Genomic DNA, 18,271 nt, shown 5'->3' on the forward strand with positions numbered 1-18,271 from the left:
TATTTGTTAGACAATCTGAGCGCGGTTAGATTTAGAATTTGAAATTAGTGGGATATCCATTACTTACCTTTATGTTTCGGAGGAAATTTGCAATATGGTAGTTGTTCAACTATTGCGCAGGTGCGGCATATGTAAATGTTCAAAAATACTGAGATTAGTTTGCGAATGGACAGATGGATTGAAACAAAAGCTTGTATCGACATTTATCAGCAGCAAACGCTTGTCTTATGAACACTGCTTTTCCAACATCCGCGCGTGCATTGGGGCTTTTGGAGAGAGGTTGAGGGGCCTTTTGGGTTGAGGTGTTCGGCAAAATATGCAGTTATTTAACGATATATTTTGCTCATGTACGGCCTTGATATTTTGTATATGAATATGAATTTAACTTGAGGATATATTAAGATTTGTGTTTGTATCTGACAGGAGCTAGACAAGTCTAAAAAGTCGATGGAATCGATGGACATTGGACTCGACCTCCACAAGCTCGATGGAGAACGGTTACTTACAGGCTTAGTAGTCTTTATAGTTGAAGTCCAATCAAATTAAGGCGGCGTTCGATGTCTCCCGGACAGCAAAGATTCTTAGCCGTCCGGCCAATCCTGTCCAAGGTCAGCGGGGGCTCGGCTGCGGTTATGGAACAAACATGTCTGGCTGGACGGCGTAGAATCTTCGCCGTCCGTGAGACATCGAACGCGGGGTTGGTTTAAGGGATGGTTTTGTTTGACGCTAGGTTACGATGGCCTCTTTGACCCCAGACCTTGCCTGTACTTCAGCCGGAGTAAGTGCCGGAGCTAACCAGAGTAAAACCGCTGTTTCAATAGTCTGCTGACCAGGTGAGTTGACCAGGTGAGTCTTGACTATGGTATCTCTGCATTTATTCTTTGACTAAGCTGACCTGCCTATTCACCTTTCAGAGACAAGTAGGTGACCTGCATTTGAGCAGAGGTCTCCTGTCCCAAGAGCAGTAAGCATTGTTTTGGCTAAAGAACACAGTGATTTGATGAAGGTTTTGCAATGACATCCTTACAGGTGAGGATATCTACCTATCAATGCAATCTTGACATTCTTCTGTTACATGAGTATTGAGTAACCACCTATGTAATTTTTGTGTTTTATGGCAATCTGAATTTGATAGTAAGTCCTGTAGGTATGCAATAGCCAGATATTAAAATTAATCAGAATTACAATGAATCTGTTTTAAAACTTCAGTGGATTATTGAGAAATGACAGGTACTTCAGTGTTCAGTGTATACTAGCAATGTTTGTTATCCGAGTAGATGTCTGACACCTGTGTCACCAGTTTCCAGCCTTTCTTCTACTGGCTGGACTATGTTTGGCTGGTTGCGAGGATGCCTGCTACAAAGATGGGCCATGTGAGAAACAAGACACCTCCTCCTCAGCCTATAAAAGGTGAGCTGTTCTGTAATTTGTGACACTTGCCAGAAGTGTGTGTGCTGAATGTTGTCTGATTTTTTTCTTTTATGCATCCATTTAAGGCATACCTACAGACTAGCTTTTTTAGTTGATTTTTGTTCCAAAGTATTCCAGCCTGTCTTCTAAATTGATGATGGACCCTGGACCCATATTAGTCTAAGCATGAACAAATATACTGTGTCCCATAAGTAGTCAAACAATGTCATTGGTCTTATACCCAAGTATTGCATATTCTCCCTGATCCCAGCACAGCTTCCATCTGTATTCTCTTTCGCTGAGCTAGTGAGCTAGAAATGACATCTCTGTGCGCCTCAGGTACCTGTTGTACGACGTGAATCCCGGAGAGGGCTTCAACCTGCGCCGGGACGTCTATATGCGCGTGGCCGTGGCCGTGGCGCGCCTGCGCGGATGGACACTGGTGAGCGCAACTGGGACTGCACAGCAGTGGTGGAACAATGTGGGCTGGTCCATAGAGTGACCTAAGAGCATTTACCGAGGCTTTTTTTGTTTTTTTTTCATTCGCCGTTTTGACAATTGATCGCGTCAGCGTGCGGATTATTTGTTTTCTCATGTAAAATTGTTCCCGATTTACCGAAGCTCGGCTCACTTCTACAATCTACAGTGCCTGTCAACTCTCTCACTATTCACTGTACTCGTCAGGTACTGCCGCCGCTGTACCACTGGCGGTCTCACTGTACCTTACACTCCCCCCCCCCTTCTGTACCTATCAGGTGCTCCCGCCGTGGGGCCCGCTCTACCACTGGCAGGCCACCAATGGAGAGTACGAGACCGGCATCCCGTGGGCACGGTTCTTCGATGTGGCCAGCCTCAACAGATACGTCCCCGTAATGGAGTTTGACGACTACGTCAAAGGTAAGGCTACTTGCAGTTCGAAGCTGCCTGCTGGAACTCTAGGGAATGGGACGTGTGTCTACGCATTAAATAGTATTTGAAGGAACGTACAGCACTCACACCATTCATGTTCTAAATATATCAGCCTTGTTGTGGTTTTTGTTTTTCTCCATTTTAACTGAACACGATGAATTGTTTTGTTTTTGATATTGCCTCGACTTTCCCACTATCTGTAATCCGTGCCACACATTGCGTAGTATTGAATGGAAGGCTTGTGCCCATGTCTCGTGATCAACGCCGTTGCGCACATTTTGGGAACTTAACTGCACTCATGTCCTGACTTTGCTGTGAATATGGTGATTTGGCTGGTAATGTGATCGGTAACGCGATAATGTGCCGACGGGTGACTAATTACAATAATGTGACTGATCATGTGACGGTGACGTTACGGGCGTGTGACAGTAACGTGACAGTGCTGTAACGATGTGCTGTCAGTAACGCAGAGTAATGCTCATAGTAACGTGAGTGTTGTGACAGTAGCGCGACGGTATTGTGACAGCAGCATGACGATATTGTGACGATTTCCCAGAGAGCGGTGCTCGGGTGGACGCCGTCCTGCATCTGCAAAACTACGCCGAGGGATGGAGGGACGGCCACTTTGACGAGAAGTGGCACGTGCAACCCTGCCTGAGCCAGGCAAGATTTAGGTAGTGTCCAGACGGGCGCGGCCGGGTGGCCCATAGCGCTACTGACCGCTGAGGTGTCGACGTCGCCGACAATTGACTGAAATACTTAGCTCTTGGGCACGGAGGAGCATGTGTCTTGGCTATCATGGGAGGACTTGTTCCCTTTATTTAACTAAATTGACATAATTTTGATAGTAATAGCCACAGCCCTCAGCTGGTTTTACTATAAATCATCTTTGTCTATTGCTTTTTCCAGATTTCTAGGTTTTTATTTCAATTGTGTTTTTGAGCAGGCCAATAATAGTATTTCGTTTGAAATAATGTAACATTTGTTTCCATTCGATCTTGCTCATGTTGAATGGTTCCAAGGCTGTCTTGATTGATTTGTATGCTCTGTGATAGTCTTTGTACCCTCATGGCTTTGGGTCGTTCTTTGCTGATCTGATTTCTCTGGGTTAAGTATCCAATATCCATGGTTTGGGTCGGCCCGTTCTGCTGTGTACCCTGGGTTTGGGTCCGACCTGTATACTGACACACCCAGGTGGATGGTAGGGTTACGGCATGCTCTGACTGAGTCTGTGTCCGCCGTTACAGCCGGTCCGGTGACGTGTTCAGCGCCCAGATGTGGAGCCACGTGACGCTACAGGCGGCCAACTACAGCTGTGTCTCCATCCAGGGCACCTCTAGAACACTGGCGGAGATGTGTGCTGCCCAACCGCACAGGTGGGTCGGAGGCCACAGGTCACAGGTGGGCCCATCTTATACCGACGTCCGACTGTGTGGATTCCTGACTGAACTGTGGGGACAACTCTAATTAGACCGGCCTGTCCGTAATCCGTTTGTCGGCAGCGTTATATGGTTTCGCTTTTCTCAGCTCATCGTCGGAGATGTTGAAACTGGATTTCTTTTTTTTTTAGAAATGGTCAGAAGTTTATTTAAAGAAACCGTTCTCCTAGTTCATAAGAGACGTTATATATCATTGCAGGTCATATCTGATACCATACGCATATTGGTCGTTCTAGTGATGACGCGTGGGTCGGTCCATGCCCCTCTCTCCACTTTATTGATGATATGATGGTATTCTAGTACCGTACGCGATGGTTAACTCTAGTTATGTAGCGCTGATGACTGCATCTGTTGGTAATATACTAGTACTGATAATTTACTGATCCACCTTCCTTTGGCAGGTCTATCCTGGTGGACCGTGCCGAGACGGTGCTACACCACCACTACGGCGGTCGCCAGTTCTGGTCGGCCCGGCGCAGTATGCGGTTCGCCCGACACTTGGTGGAGGAGGCGGCAGCTCTGCGCCGGGACCTGCTGGCCTCTGAGGATGTGGAGGACGGCACGCGCTACACAGACGACTGGAGGGATATGAAGGTGGGACGGCGGTCGCATATATAAGCTTGACTGTAGAGTTTAGATGCGTCCTAAAGCCCTAGGAAGCAGACTAGGTAGGCCATTCGAGTAACGTTACGGGAGGCACCTACTGACAGAGATGCAACTATTATCCGTGATAAGAGTCGTCACATATTGGATAAGATATACCCGTAAAATATGCATGTCACGTATGTAGATAAAACTCGGCTGTAGTAGGTTCTTGCTAACAAAAGGACTTATAAGAAGACTTATAAAAAGATTTCACATTAGCAGGCACCACCAGTCTCGCATATCTACCCTTAGTCGGCAGCCAGCCTCAGTGACCCCTCTGACCCTCCGACCCCTCATCTGACCTCTCCCCTATGCCACCAGGTGAAGGCGGGCAGCACGCGCGGCGGCCCGTACCTGGCGGTCCACCTGCGGCGTAGGGACTTTGTGTCCGGCCGACCGCGCTCCGTGCCCTCGCTGGAGACAGCAGCGCGCGCCATATCTGCGACGCTCCGGGAGCTCGGGCTGGAGACCGTGTACCTGGCCACCGACGCACCGGACAGGGGTAGGTTTACTGCGCAGGACAGGGGTATCTTTACTCTGCTGGACAGAGGTAGGCTCACTCCGCCGAACAGGGGTTCACTGTGCTAGGGTTACTTTGCCGGGCAGGGGGAGGTTCACTCTGCCGCACATGGGTAGGATGCTCACTGCGCCGGACAGTGATAGGTTTACTCTGCCGGACAGGGTCCGTAAGACAGGGGTTGTTGTTGTTGTTGTTCCTCCCGGGCGACCTCTAGGGTCGCCCGTCAGCCAGCGGCTCCAGATGGCGCCTGAAGCCGCGGGCCAAGGCCGCGACGACGTCGCCGTCGCGCAGCTGCGCAGGGTCCACGTGTATGTTGCCGAGCAACCGAAGGCGCAGTCCGGCGAGACTCGGGCATCGGAGCAGCACATGCTCCGGTGTGTCCGCCTCCTCCTTGCACACGATACATCGCGCCGCAGGGCAGTCCTTCTCGGGGCAGCCGGGGCACGAGTTCGTCGGAAGGCGGCCGATACGGTGGAGATACTGGCGGGCCATTCCCCAGTGACCGGCCCTCAGTTGGTGTACATCCACCGCCTCGCTCCTGCTCACGCCGGAGACCGGGCTCGGCATCCGGTCTCCCCAAATTCGCCGGAAGAAAGAATCCGGCCACGACTTGCGCCATGCCTCTGCAGCCGTCCTGGCCACGGCGCCCGTGATGGTGCGGACATCCGCTGGCGCCTCCTGCTGGAGGCCGGCTGCTTCTCTCGCCAGCTCGTCCGCCTTTTCGTTGCCGGGGATACCGCAATGCGCTGGTACCCACTGCAGCGTCACCTCTTGGCCTCTGGCGGAGATGCTGAGCAGCAGGGCCCAGATCGCCGCGCCCATCGGGGTGGTCTGCGATCCCGCCCCACCGGCCAGCATGGACAGCGCCGCCTGGGAGTCGGTACACAGGACCACGGGTCCCTCTGCCTCGGCACCTGATAGGTTGCTGACCTCCTCCAGCGCCGCTTTGATAGCGCACAGTTCGGCGCGGGTGCTGGAGCACAGGCGTCCTGCAGCGACCCTGATCTCCCTGGCCTCCCCATTCCTGAATATGAGGAGGGCGCCGCCGCCGCCGTTCGTCGTGCCGCCCTCCGCCGAGCCATCGCTCCAGATCCAGGTAGCGGCTTCTGGGAAGGTGGCGAGGTAGTTCTCGGCGGTCTGGCGGCGAATCGCGGCGGGGGACTCCACGGACAGGGGTAGGTCTATAACTGTGCCGGGCATGGATAAGTCCACTTTACTGGACAATGATTGGTCCACTTTGCCAGGCTTACTCCGCCGAATACGGACAGGCCCATACCACCTCAGAGTACAGTGAAACCCTGCCGGATGATTTAGGGACCGGTGGGTGTAAAAAAAACTCAGTTTACCTGCTCTTTACTCTAACCAACATTTGACGCTAACTAGAAAACTTCGTTAACTCTGATGATCTCACATTTTTACCATTAGGCTTATCCAGGCTTATCAACGTTCGCGTTCACAGTAAGACGTTCACTCTCAAAGGCACTGATATGGATGAAACAAGGCCGATGGTAATTTCCTTGTGGACTTCTCACAAGTTTGAAATATATGTACTGCACGCCAATTCGTCGAAACATTATCGTCACAAAGCGGTGATACGTAGTGCGAAATGTTACGCTTCAGGCATGCCTTGAACGCATTTTTACTACTGGGAAGCATGTGTGCTTCTTATTGACGGCACTTCATTTGATGTTGTGGTGACTGCAGATTTATCAACATCTGTGTTCAGCTATGTTTTCCGAACTGGGTTATGCATCATAAAACAATGTCATGAATTTCTTCATGCCGCTATGTGAATTTGCGATCTTGAGGCTTTTTATCTCCTTACATTTACCTTCAATGTAGTTCCGCTTTCGGTTTCCTTATCACAGCCGCGATGCTCGCTATGACATCCGAGCGAATCTAGACATCCCAGAAAACGGTCACTTTGTACTTCGTTAACCCGAACTCATCTCAACTACTGGTACACTCGGGGGCAGATTGATGTTCCACCACTTCCTACCCATCGGGTTCCCATGGCTCAGCACTGGCTACTGCCAGTGTTCCCTGCCCTCAGCACTGCTCAGCACTGCCTGCCAGTGCCAATGCTGCCAGTGCTGCCACTGGCAGCAGCCAGTGCTGAGCCATGAGAGCCCGATGAGTAGGGAGTACCGTAAGGTGGGGCTATTTGAGACAGTGGGGCTATTTGAGACAGTATTTAAAATTGTTATAAAATAAGAACCGTTCGAAATTTATGCTTAATTTTTGCTCAGGCGATTTACTGCTCGATCCCACACCTTCCTGAGCAAAAATATCACATAAAAATCAAAAGCTCTTCATTTTATAGCGATTTTAAATACTGTCTCAAATAGCCCCACTGTCTCAAATAGCCCCACTTTACGGTAGTGGAACATCAATCTGCCCTCCAGTGTACCATCTCACAATGCGGCTGTGCAGACTGCCTTTCGGTGGGGCCTCGAGCTGCGCATCACGTGCTATTGCGTCAATGAAGCGCGGAAATCCCTGTGAGCGTGTGACGCTGGATGTCAAAACACGGCGAGTGCTGAGCGCCGTGCGATTGACGGTTATCGTTGTTGACGGCGGGCATGACACCGCACTTGATGGTGACGCGATAGAGATGGTCCGGGAGGAGGCGGATTTCGCCGCGTGATCTCCGTGGTTGGGAAACAGTCGCAGACGAGATGGGGCTTCGCTTTACGATCACGGATGATCGCGAGCCCACTACTCCTGACGGCTCCCTTCATTCCCCTCAGCTATCCGCCGCTCTCGACTGCTCCCAGCCTGTCGCCTGTCTTCCCCCTGATGACTCCTGAAGACTGAGTCTTATATGAAGTGTGGATAGCACCGCCGACATTGATTTTTCTTAAGGATCTATGATATGATGGTAGATGTTGACAGTTTTTCATAGTTGATCTTATTCTACCTTGTGTGTTTCCAAAGTGCAGCTTTTTGTATTGATGTGTTTCAGATATCGCCACCTAAAGTGGTCAATGGGGTCTATGGCTCTATTTCATCCGGTACTTACTACTTACTGTTCGTCGGGACTGGAGCATTATAGTAAATCCCAGGCCCACGAGCCCGCCTGGCCTCTAAAGGGTCGAACGCCAGACTTACTCTCTCCCACATTGTAAGCGTGACCGTGCTGTGAACACGTTCATCCGGCACCAGCGAAGGTGGCGGTAATCGGTCAGTGCGTCACAGGTCTGTTCGGATAAACAACAGATAATTGTTATCGGGAACAGGATGCGTCTTTAAAGAAAGATTTTTAGGTCATAAGCCGATGTTATCATAACATTTTCAATTTTGGTACGTAAATGAGAGACGAAGAACTTGTACTACTATAGTATTTGTGACCGGCGTAACTAGACGCCGATGAACCTATTCAAGACAGTACGGAATCGAACACAACGATTTTGATCAGGTGATGATATGCAATTTGTTTTATTAGTTAGTATGCAACGAAAGAAGTCCAGGTTGTCTTTAACGACACCGAATTCTAACAATTCACGACCACTTTGAGCGATAAAGGTGATCGTCCGCCTCTATCAAGCCATATGTGTCTCACACGCATATCATATGGCCAGTCATTCACCGTGGAAATGCGTCGTAGTGGAGCAATTCTGTAACAGATGTTATAAATGCGTGCTTAGAGGCTCGGATGAAGTGAACACTGAACAGGGCTAATCGACGACCGACCTTTTGGAGTAAGTCAATAAGATTGTGACGGTGTCATAGGTACCCAGACGCCGACACTGTAGTGGAACTGCTAACGCTATGCATACGATACTTACACGTTGGAATTTTAATCTTTTAACTTTTGACGTTTGTGCTTGCCAGATTTAACATGGGACCTAAGGTTATCACTTCTATCGCTGGCTGGCGTCATTTTAATTGTATTATTGACACTGAAATAGCCAGACAATGAATTGCACGCCGCCTGCGGAGAGCATCTGGTGCGTTTGAGTATCAAATCACAGTGGTCGTGGTGCTGGCCACCTCCGATGACCTTCACGTCTACCGGTGACCGCGCGGTGCTCGCGTCTGACGCCGCCGGACGGGATACCTCCCTCTCGCCGACCCCGGGCAGCTAATTGGCGGCCGGTCACCCGAGCCGCCGACGGCCGTCGGTGCCGGTGCGTCCCGTCGGTTCCGACACCGGTCGGGAGCGGCGCCAATCTGCGGACGGTTCAGGTGTCCCGCCGCGCCGGCTCCGATGTCTGTCGGTTTGTGGAGTTCAGTGCACAGTCGAGTTATTTGATACTGGCTCACTGGACAGTGCGCTGACGCTGACTGACCGACTGTGAAGGGAATGGATGGAGCGCCGGACCGAGACGGGATCGGCTGACGAAATTTCAATAGCGCATAGCAGCGGTACCGTTGGCATTAGCAAACCCTGCCGATGATACTATTATTATCTATTGGCCTCGCCACGTGGCATCAGCTTATCCATAGTAAGCCCCTACTCCCCGACCTTTTTTTGTCTCGCGGTTGTCTTGGGATGTGCGGTGACGAATTATTTCATTTTTGGTACGCCCCCAGCATCAATCTAATGGAACACACCAAGGGACAATGGGACAAAGAGAATTCAGCGGTTACCGTCAAACCGTTTTTTTTTTTTTACCAGTTAGGTAGTAGGCTCGCACTGTCGCATAGAGTGAATACCTTACCAGTTACCAAGACAATTAAATGATCGCAAAAAGTACATGTATGTTAAGAGACTTTTCCTGACGGCCACTCATTAGCAATAATATAAATAAATAATTAATGCAAGATAAATGTTTTATGGCCTTAAAAATATCTGCTGTCCAGTTGTTACACCGTGCCTGTATTTCAGATGTCCGTCTCGTGCCCGCCTTATGCGTTACTGCCACGTTTATCCGTCTTCCTGAGTCCCGCCTTTTTTCGTATGTCACCATCACTTTTCCATGTGCTCCAGCAGTCCTATAGGCTATATGCTGCAGCTGCTACCATGACGTCTCTCCGTGATTCCAGAGGTCGGTCGGCTGCGGGAGCTGCTGGAGCCGTTCCGGCTGGTCCGGCCGTCGCGGCGACGGGACCTCCTGGCCGGAGAGGAGGCCATTATCGACCAGATAGTCTGCAGCCACGCTAGGTGAGTCCCCCGCACCGCGGCGGGCTGGGGGTGCCGCAAACACACCGACCCCGCCGGGATTCGATCCGGGGTCTGCATGGTGGACTGCAGTGCCGAGCTGCAGTGACTTCCAACCGGCCGACATCATACCGTCCCACACTGGTCCAGATTCACGAAGAGGTCGATCAAAAATAATTTTTGAGTGAACTGAGTTCAAATCCACATGAAAAGGATCTATAAACATAAACATGACTGAATTTCTACATTTTACCTCAGAAACCGAAAATAACGAGTGATTTTAGTTGGCCAGCTTTAACAAACACGCTGATTTGTAACAAAACTGTTTATATGTCACATCATAACACACACTGAAAGTTCATCCCCGTGACCAGCAAGACAACCACCACCACCACCACCCAGGCTCTACAGCTTCACCGATGGAGCCCGAAGGAGGGCCAGGACCTCTGAAGGAAACTGGTCCGTGTCCGTGGTCGTCGGAGTCTTCAGCTTCCGCATCCGGAGGGGGCTGATCATGGGGTCGGAAGTCTCAAGAAGCCGGTGGACCAGGTCGGTGTTGGACTGAACCCGGGACATCTGGCGCGAATGGTGCTCCCGGATTGCCTTGAAGTCCTTGTTCCTGGCTTCTTGGGCTTCCTCTGACATCGCCCCCAGGGGAAGGAGCATGCCGGCGGAGACAGTGGGAGCATGGATCAGGAGCTTGTGGACCGACTGGGGCATCCTGAACCAAGCATACTGACTGACCAACATCCTGGCCGTCTCAACCGCGTACACGCCGAACCGCTCTTCGTCGAGGTGGAAGTTGGAGGACGCAGCGCGGAGGAGGTAGCTGAAGCGGCGGATCAGGGTGGAATCAAGGCCCAGGATGTCCGCAGACGTTTCGTACTCCAAGAAGAAGCGGCGGGCCGAGTTGCCGTCGTTGGTCGTTCCAGCTCCGCCAGGAAGGGGCTGGTCGATCAGGAGCCCCAAACGCTGACGAAACTCGGTCTGGATCCGCTGCTTCTGTTCCTTGACGATCCGCTGCTTCTCCTCTCCACGGGGTTGCCACTCGCAGAACGGGAGTCGGTACGCGATGTGAAGGAACATCTCCATCGACCGGATCCAGCAGTGGAGGGTGGAGATTCCGTGCTGAGTCCGGTCTCCTGCAATGGGCCGGGCCAGGACTCCGTCGATGTTGTTCATCTCAGTAGGCTTGGCCCGGCAGATGCTGCAGATCTGTTGCGACCGGATTCCCTGGATGGCGTTGTGGACCTTGCCGTCAATCATGGTCAACGTCATTTCATGGCGGACGGAGATGGTGACGTCGTTAGTGAGTTGGACGACTGACGGCGTGAGTGACTCCACCTCCTGCTGGAGTTGGACGTAGGTGGCGGTGGTCAACTCCTTGGACTCATTCTCGAAGATGAAGCTGATCGGATGACAGAAGAAAGTGAAGTTTGGCTTCGGGTTCGCCCAGATCACTCGGCCATCCTCGGTCCGGAGCCGCAGAGGGACCATACTCGCCAGGAACATGGTAGAGTCATCGACGTCCGTTGATTGTCGATGGCGGTAGACTTGTTGACCGGTAGCGCCGTCAAACCCGTACTTGGAGGTCAGGATCAAGGAGCCTTGAGCTGCCAACGATTGGATGACCGACGCCTGGAGCGTGCACAGCCTTGACGCCGTGTGGTCAAGCAACTGCTGCACGGGGGCAGAAGCGCCCCGGTCGTCGACAACAACTCCAGCCGGATGGCATCGCTTCTTGGCATCCAATACGAAGTTGTGCGGCGGGAAGATGTCGGCGACGTGGTCCTTTGATGTCTCACGGACCTCTTGGTACGCAGCTCGTGTCATGTTGGTGTTGAAGAGCAACACGAGAGCTTCGTCGGCCGACAGCGTTTTCGGAAGCGATGGAGGGGGTCCGCGGTACGATGCCTGCACCACAGTAGGGTCCGGGCCGTCTGCCGCAATCACTTTCTTGATGATGTCGGCTTCGGTTTTCCTCCCCTCCTTCCTCAGAGTCATCTGAGCCGCGTACGCCAGCTGCTCGCCGGTGAATCCTTGGTCGAATGGGCGCAAAATGACCACCGCAGTCGACGCGCCCGTAAACCCCAATGAACGAACGAATCCTTGGTCGAGCAGCTGGGACACGTTGCTGCGCCTGGTGGGGGAGGAGACGAGGGTGAAGGCAGCCGGCATCTGCGACGGTCGTCCGCGGCCATCCATCGGGTCGTCTTGCCCAGGAGCTGGAGGTGCCAGGATCGCCACTGGAACAGATTCGAGAAGCCAGACTGCATGTTTGTCGAGCATCTTCGCGAAGATCCGTCGAACTCCTGGAGCATCCCAGCGTCGATGCATCCTCTTCCGGTGATCAAGAACGACGTCCCGGATGACAGATCGGTCAGGCACACGTCCAGGAGGAACCGAAAGACACAAGAACTCGACACCAGCTTGCAATGCCTCGTCCGACATCAGGGGACCGGCTCCCAGCATCGCCTCCAGAAGCTCCCGACGGGTGGGGGACGTCATCTCATTGAGTGAATCTGAAACGGGAAAATCTAATTTACTGCTAAAGTAGCAAATAGTAGCAAAACCTTTTCCTACCAAGTGAAGAGTAATGTTGTAGGTATCACATGATATGGGTTTGATTTTGTACTTTGCTGTCCTTCCGTACGATTTCATCCGATGAACAAACAACAAGCGACCGCACGACCACATGTGATTCCAACCAAAGGAAATTCTTCCAGTATTGGCTCAAAAGGAGAAACGACTACGTGGTTGGGAAGTTGCCATCCTTGGGTGACTGGAGGTCCCACAAAAACTTGGAGACACGAACGTTCACTGGTGAGCACACGAGCACAACTCGTCACTTGCTGAGAAGCGGCACAAAGAGGGGAAAAAACCCTCACTTTTAAACGCGCACTGCTCCTGATCAGAGGGCTCAGGAACCAAACTTAAAGCATATCTCGGTTCCCCAGGAACATAACAAAAGAAAAATAACCCTGGAATAAGTAAATTCGAAAACAGCAAATATTATTTTTGATCGGGTCTTACGTGAATCTGGACCAGCGCGTCCCCCAGACAGCGTCTAATCCATTCCGTTTACTGACCTTTCGTTTTGGGTAATGTTTTAATGGATGAAGCTATTCATACTTCTCGTGAAGACAAATAAGACGACCAAAGCTAACAATAAAAAAATCGATGCTTTCTCGCATTTCTCCGTTTCAGGCCAGACAATCGCACAGTTGATTGTCTTATGTCTAGCAGTCGAGCAGTAACCTATATCGGTACGATGTGATGGGTTGCCATAACAACCGGCCGTGAGTCGCGTGGGCAGCCATTATCTTCGTGCCCGCGGACGGAGACCCCGCTCAGTAACCCAGACCGGGGCTGTGTCGCCACACCGAGCCCCGGCTCCTAATTAGGTTCGTTTATCAGCGGCGGCACAACTAAATGTAGGCCGTTGGTGTATCTGATCGTGTGCGCATACACCGCCTTTTTAAAGCTCAGTCTAAGCTCAGTCTGTAGCTTTGGGTTCAGTACTTCTTGACTTCAATGTATCCGGACCGTATTCTGATCCCATAGCTCCTGACTGTTGTGCCAGAAGCCGAGTTATAAGCCACCATGAATGACTCGTGATGATGTGATGATGATGTCTTGCATCCAATGCCGCGGACCGCGGTGATATCCTGCTGGTGAATTCCCCTCTTCTTGCTAGATGGTATTGCACTTACACCATAAGCCATTACTAAAATACTCAGTCGTCTTAGATGAATGTTTTGTAGCTTTTCCCCTAAATTGTGTCAATTACGTTTTGGCTGACATGAGATCTTGGGCACGACTGCCGGTCGCCGGTATCGAAAAGGTGATTCGCTGGTTCTTCATCGTCCAAATTTGATCACGAAGTTGAGTTTTACTTCGGAACTAAATGTTATCCTCTCAAGCTTCAAATCCGTAGTGATTTGTGGCCTCGTCGCCTCATTTAACCCGCGCCCCGTTGGGCTCTGCCGAGCAACGCGCCCATTTTGGGGCCATTTGTTGGGGGGGGGGCATTTTGCCCCCCCCCCCCCCTAAGATCTCGAGAACCACGCAACTTAGCGACAAGCGGCAAACGGTGTTGGATAGCCCTATCAGGGAACTACCTTGTGACCCAATTTTATTGACCTAGGTCAAACCGATGACGTCACAGGTCAGGTCAAAAGTCCAATTTTCACCGTTTACAGGCATTTCAAAGAATGCGTTGTAAAATCGAGTAAAATGCATTTCATTGAAAATCATCAATGTAGAAATGTTCTTCAAACACATATTTTGCTATTTGAGGTCACTGATACCAGGTCAGGTCACAGAGGTCAGGTCACGGGGGGTCACAATATGACAGTGTCGTGTGATACATGTTTTATGGTCCATTTTACATGACAAATGCGATTATGTGGGTCAGGCAGCCTTTGGGGCCAGCTTAGGTCACGTTTTGGTCAAGGTCAGGTCAAATTAGGTCAAATTTCAAAGTTAATATGTTTGCATAAAATGGGTATCGAATCGATGCAGCTCGTCACGGGGAGTTCAATGGTGGTCTTTGTTTTGCCGTACGTGGTCTAGAATCGCTAAAAATTGAGTTCAAAAATTTGACGTCATCATTTTTGAACAGTTTTTTCGCTATAACTTGGCCAAAAAAGGAGATAGCGATCTGAAATTTGGTATGTATATAGAAGAGCGCAGGGACTATCACATATATTCCGGTTTTTTTTCGAAATTCGGAAAAATTTTGGTTTTTTTTTAGTTTTTCAAAAAAAACAATTTTTTGAATTTTTGGGGTCAAAAACCCAAAATTTTGAAAATCCGAGATAGTAGTTTTGTAGCGCCGTTTGTTGTCTACTAGACCATATAAAGAACTTTGAAATTGCTTGATAACTGTAGATTTGGTGAGCGTTTCAAGATTGCATGATTTTTGCTCATTTTTGCTCGAACATGACCTCAGTTTGACCTCAATAACTCCTGACCTAAGGTGACCTAAGACTTGAAATTTGGTGTGAAGGTGTCAAATTGATGCCCGAGAAGGTACTGAAAATTTGGCGGCGCTGCGCCCCGCTGTTTTCTTGCTATTCAGGAAAAACCACAGGGGGGGCCAAAATGGCCCCCCCCCCAACGGAGCGAGGGTTAATATTGATATTGCGTGTCCAGTGTGACAGGTTAGCCGAAATATCGTTACGCTGTACAGTGAGCATACGACAATAAGCATCGGTTGTGTCACATTCTTAAAGTACATACAATGAATATAAAGAGGAAACGTCGATGAAAGCAATCGTTGCGATAACAATGATGCGGTTGGCTTTTAGGTTATACCCAAGGGAATGCAAGACAACATGCAGGGATGTTCTTTTTATGATCGTTCTAGATATCTGGCCAGATAAGAACTAATATGGCTTTCAGATCTTACCTCGTGCATTCTCGGAAGAAAAATTGCGAAGTGTTTGCGTTTATTTCCTTATTGCGGCGTGATGTTCATGTTAGGTTATGCTCCGTATTTACATTTAAATCGACTTAACTGAAATTGAATTGCGCTTCCAGCTTTGAGTTGCGTGCTCGAATCCAGCACGCAGTGCAATGCTGGTGTAGTGCCTAATATCAAAATGAGCTGAGATGCGGTACCTAGTATTTAAGTCCATGTTAAATTAAATCCGATGTTGGCTACATCCTGAAGTTGAGAATGGCTCGTGCTCGACGGGTTCGGCGATGCTAACACGCTCTGGGAGTTTTGGGGCTACTGACGCCCGGGTGACGGGAGGCGCTTCTAACACGTTAGTGGATAGATCCCTGTAACCCTTACCTGAGTAATTCCAGGGGCGGCAGCCGGGACCCCCCTTCTCCTACCAGCAGGGCTAGTGTGTGACGCGGTGATGCAGATGTACTGACTCAACAGACGACACAAATTCACCCGAAACGTTACGTGACACAGGTTTCGATCCGACCCGATTCTGACCAGCGGTAAAGGTCGCCGACTTTTTACTCTGCTGCATACTCCCCCTGTCGTTCACCGTCTCACCGGGTGACCGCTGCCGTGTGTAACTATGCAGAAAGGCGCTGATAACGCTGGCTTCGGTAGAAGGATCTACGTTTCCCTTTGAGCGTTTCCCTGTGATCATTTCCCTTATAGGAGCTGCGGTTAGACCCCATCGGCCAGTCACACCCGCACACCATCTCCCGGCAGGCACTTTATCGGCAGCTACGAGTCCACCTTCTCGTTCCGCATCCAGGAGGAGCGCGAGATCCTGGGCTTCAGTGCCGAGTCCACCTTCAACCGGCTCTGTGGCGACCGCGAGGGCAAGGGCTGCGAGCAACCCACCCGCTGGCGCATCGTGTATGCGTGAATGAGGGGACGTAAGAGGGACGCCTTAGAGGAGGGGCTCCGCTCCGCCTTGGTGACCGCGAAAGGGTCCAGCTGTGAACAGCCCATCCGATTCAGGATCGTTTATGGATCAATGAAGGTCTGAGCCTGATTTCGCTAGCTGTGAGCAGCCCATCCGGTGCAAGATGCTCGTGAAGGGCGAATGGTGGTACGGAGGAGCTCCCTACGGGAGGAGTAGGGTACGGACCTCATTCATGTGACACTTTGTTGAGTGGCTTATTATCTGGGATGTTCGCTGGGTCGTTTGTTTTCCAATACTCATTAGACTGAGGGTCGCAAGACCATAGATTGTATTTTATGGCCGATCATCGCTGCTATGACCGGAGTGACCCGACCTGGACGGCTGACGAAATCTGTAAATCCAGTTCATCTGAGTTGAACTCGAAACAATGCCTTTGGTGCAGTTTTTATAGCCTGACGGCTTCATGTTGTGCTCCGCGTTCTCTTAAGTATTGAACGTTGTGTGTTTTATATAGATATCTGTATGGGCGACAAGTAGGATGCCTACTAAGAATATTGAATGTTGTGTGTTTTATATAGATATCTGAATGGGCGACAAGTAGGATGCCTACTAAGAAATGTTACGTGCCATATTATATTAACCCCATGGCGTTATCTGATGTTCGATATTGAGGTTATTTTCTCTGGGATGATTGACGGTGCCGTTATTGATTCTGCACTTGCTGCGTAGAGGCTATCAGTCGCAGTTCAGTGGTATGGGCTGTCATCCATATGACAAAATGAGCTCGGGCTCCAAACCGCGTGAGTCGTGGGGCCGGTGGGTGGTGAGTTTCTGTGTTCGGGTGTCTGAAAAGTCCCTCTAAATCTCTGTGACAAACGAGTTCATTTGTTGGGCGTGAGTCCCTGTGTAAGAGGTAAGCTGTTTGTGGCGTATGAGTGCCTGCTCGTCTCGGTGCCTCGGTCCGTTCCATCCCGAGCGAACGCGGCTTCGGGTCAGGTTTCGCTGCTCTGCCGGCCGGTGTTGTGCACTGTTCTGAGAGGAGTTAATGAAGGAGCGCATTGGCGCGCGTCCGACGCCGGCCAAATGTGGCTCGCCTGAGTGGGAGGTTCGCCGTAGTCAGCAAATGACCGCGGTCGACCTGCTGCCGCGACTCTGCTGGGGTAGGAGATTGTCAGCCAGGTCAACGGGGAGAGGTCAGTCGGGGAGGTGGGACGGTTAGTCTTGTCATCCGTCGGTGACCTGTCTCGCTTGTTGATACCGTCTCAGATGCGACGTTGTTACTTATACTTTGTGAATAAACGATTGTTTATATTACAAATTCTTTGTGAGAGATTATTTCGGCGAACATCGCTTACCAGCAGAGATGGTAAGTCGTAACCCGTGAGTAGCAGAGGCTTCCAAATATGATCCCAGGGGCAATTGTCCCGCTAGGAATGGAAATGTCCCGCCCCTTTGCCGTCATCGTTGTCAGTCACATTGCCCAATCGATGTAAGGCGACACTGGTACTTACCGAGCATGACTACCTACAGATGATATTCAGAATATGACTCCCTCATTTCCCTCATTTGGAAGATGTATATGTGTCCTCTCCGCTCGGGCTTTCCCATCCACTACACAGGCACCGCTCGAGTCCCGGCGCCGCCGACGGCCGACGCAATTATCTGATGAGCTTATGAGCTTCATGAGCTTGATGAAGCTCGACAGCGAGCCTTCGGGGCGTCATAGATCTACATGACTAGAACCAGAAAAAGTCATGATAAGATTACCTCTCGGGGCGTTCTCGATCCTGGTTATGGGGTATAGGCCCCTACACAATGTGTCACTTCACGGACAGTGTTATCGGGCATTGTCTGTCGGTCAGTTCAGAGAAATAATTGGATTCAATATCTTAACTCGTTA

The 18,271-nt window shown here is 50.6% G+C and overlaps 1 protein-coding gene across 2 annotated transcripts; it reads left to right on the plus strand.

The window, feature by feature from the left end:
• The first annotated feature begins 264 nt into the window (after positions 1-264).
• On the plus strand, positions 265-17,689 carry LOC122369603 (GDP-fucose protein O-fucosyltransferase 2-like). Of its 2 annotated transcripts, none has more exons than XM_043344458.1 (11): positions 265-302; positions 915-1,029; positions 1,301-1,410; positions 1,750-1,852; positions 2,166-2,307; positions 2,876-2,993; positions 3,567-3,695; positions 4,160-4,352; positions 4,725-4,905; positions 9,913-10,030; positions 16,212-17,689. In XM_043344458.1, the coding sequence occupies exons 2-11, from the start codon at positions 1,015-1,017 to the stop codon at positions 16,369-16,371; spliced, it is 1,269 nt and encodes a 422-aa protein (XP_043200393.1). In that variant the 5' UTR covers positions 265-302; positions 915-1,014; the 3' UTR covers positions 16,372-17,689. The 2 variants fall into 2 exon arrangements, with proteins under 2 accessions (XP_043200393.1, XP_043200394.1); XM_043344459.1 differs by having other exon boundaries at positions 269-347.
• The last annotated feature ends 582 nt before the right edge of the window (positions 17,690-18,271 follow it).

Source organism: Amphibalanus amphitrite, unplaced genomic scaffold, assembly GCF_019059575.1.
Source record: "Amphibalanus amphitrite isolate SeventyFive unplaced genomic scaffold, NRLGWU_Aamphi_draft 001055F_arrow, whole genome shotgun sequence".
Classification (NCBI taxonomy): domain Eukaryota; kingdom Metazoa; phylum Arthropoda; class Thecostraca; order Balanomorpha; family Balanidae; genus Amphibalanus; species Amphibalanus amphitrite.

Bases quoted from the DNA above. Each gene is read 5' to 3' on its own strand.
- LOC122369603 (XM_043344458.1), top strand. The intron at 1,853-2,165 runs GTGAGCGCAACT...TGTACCTATCAG, and splicing joins GCCTGCGCGGATGGACACTG to GTGCTCCCGCCGTGGGGCCC. The intron at 3,696-4,159 runs GTGGGTCGGAGG...TTCCTTTGGCAG, and splicing joins TGTGCTGCCCAACCGCACAG to GTCTATCCTGGTGGACCGTG.